Source organism: Saccostrea cucullata, unplaced genomic scaffold (assembly GCF_032062105.1).
Source record: "Saccostrea cucullata isolate Sc308-1 unplaced genomic scaffold, CSIRO_AGI_Scuc_v1 ctg675, whole genome shotgun sequence".
NCBI lineage: Eukaryota > Metazoa > Mollusca > Bivalvia > Ostreida > Ostreidae > Saccostrea > Saccostrea cuccullata.
In genome coordinates, this window is record NW_026919187.1 from 148,813 (window position 1) to 150,346 (window position 1,534).

Consider the following 1,534-nt stretch of genomic DNA (forward strand, 5'->3'; position numbering starts at 1 on the left):
CTCCATCCTAATTGTTTAAAAAATATACATTTACTATACTATACTATAAACATAACTGTTTATAGAAAAGTAGATGTATATTTTTTCAACAATCAAGATGGGGAGTGCCTGTGGGAAAATATAATATATACTTGCCTCTGAAAGCAATGCCGGGGTGAAATTTTTAACCTTTTTAATAATCTCCGGTGTTTAAAATTCTGTAAGTAACCAAATTATCGACAATTGTTATATTTTGTTTATTACTAAGTATGAACATACAAATCCAAATACTCTGAATGAACCAATTACATGATTAAAAATATCACATGAATACACCGTCCTACTCATTTTCTGGAAGTATAGCTATTGTCCAAGCCTCATCACTCCCAGACGTAGTCAGGTTCCACCGTCAAATAGAGAGATCGGTACCAGACCGGGAAGATGAATTTAAAGAAGGACACGATGACTGCCAGACCAATGATTATTCCTATTACTGCCAGACTGATGCCTACACTGCTGAACAACTTGTAACGCAGGGAGTCGCCGTATTTCTTTGCCTTTTCTGCCTAGAATATAAATAAACAAAGAATGAATGCAAGAACACACCTACATACTTATTCTACAGACCTACATACTTCTTCATGGACTTCCACTAAGATTTTGAAGACGTTTATTACAAACTATCGAGTTCATCAATTTACTGAAACTAGAATTTGTATTTAGCTGGAGTCAATAAACATACACTGTAAGGCACATTTATATTATATAGACGCTTTTAGAAATTTATTACTAGAACAACAAGAAATTTTGTGAAAGCGTCTATAAATTTATAGCAATATTGTCCATTACAGGGTTGATATCCCTTCAAATATGAGATGAAACAAGTCTTGAACACGCTGAGTAATGCCCAAATTTTGGAGGATCGTGACCCCCTTTATGTTAAGGACAGACAGTAGATCCACTATCATTTATTCTTGTTCTCACCCCGATCTTTTATTTCTAAGAAAAACAGTTCCATGCATGTTCATGTCTTTGTATAATTAAACTTTAGAAAAGAAACTTGTGTTCATGTTGCTGTAGTGAATACCTTATAAGCCATGATGTACGCCACGGCACCACACAGCCAGCTGGACAGCCAGAAGGAGAAACAAGACAGGCAATATACAAGATCAGCTGGTCCTTTCTCTCTCTCTATTTCTATCACCACCTACAGTATAACTCGGACATAAGCATGGATCATTGCTACATGTTCTTATCTTCAGTTTTGAGTCTTAATTAGTACTACAAGCATGTGGATCGCTTCTTTTTGACTGAAATAATGGGAGCTTTACAACCAGCGTCTAAACAAGGTTGCATCATTTTTTGAATCACTGCTTAGTAAATAAAATTGTTCATCGATAGCCTTTGAAATTTTATATATACACATCTCTGTTTTCAATATCTAAAGTATCACCTCTCTGGAACCCTCCATCATGCTTATGGAAGTCAAAATATGATGTTGGCTCTTATGTGTATCCTACAAAAATCATCAACAATTATTTAAAACGAATTTTTC

At 34.9% G+C, this 1,534-nt stretch overlaps 1 protein-coding gene across 1 annotated transcript; it reads right to left on the reverse strand.

The window, feature by feature from the left end:
• Window positions 1-221: 221 nt before the first annotated feature.
• LOC134281788 (uncharacterized) lies at window positions 222-1,534 on the reverse strand. Its single transcript, XM_062764227.1, has 3 exons — window positions 1,433-1,534; window positions 1,067-1,186; window positions 222-545 (listed from the first exon to the last, which is right to left on the reverse strand). Exons 1-3 carry the CDS (start codon window positions 1,451-1,453, stop codon window positions 360-362), a joined length of 327 nt encoding a protein of 108 aa, XP_062620211.1. The 5' UTR covers window positions 1,454-1,534; the 3' UTR covers window positions 222-359.

Coding starts and splice junctions, on each gene's coding strand:
- LOC134281788 (XM_062764227.1), bottom strand. CDS start 1,453: ATGATGGAGGGTTCCAGAGAG. Junction 1,187..1,432: donor TGATGGAGGGTTCCAGAGAG/GTGATACTTTAG, acceptor GTTATACTGTAG/GTGGTGATAGAAATAGAGAG. Junction 546..1,066: donor CGTACATCATGGCTTATAAG/GTATTCACTACA, acceptor TTTATATTCTAG/GCAGAAAAGGCAAAGAAATA.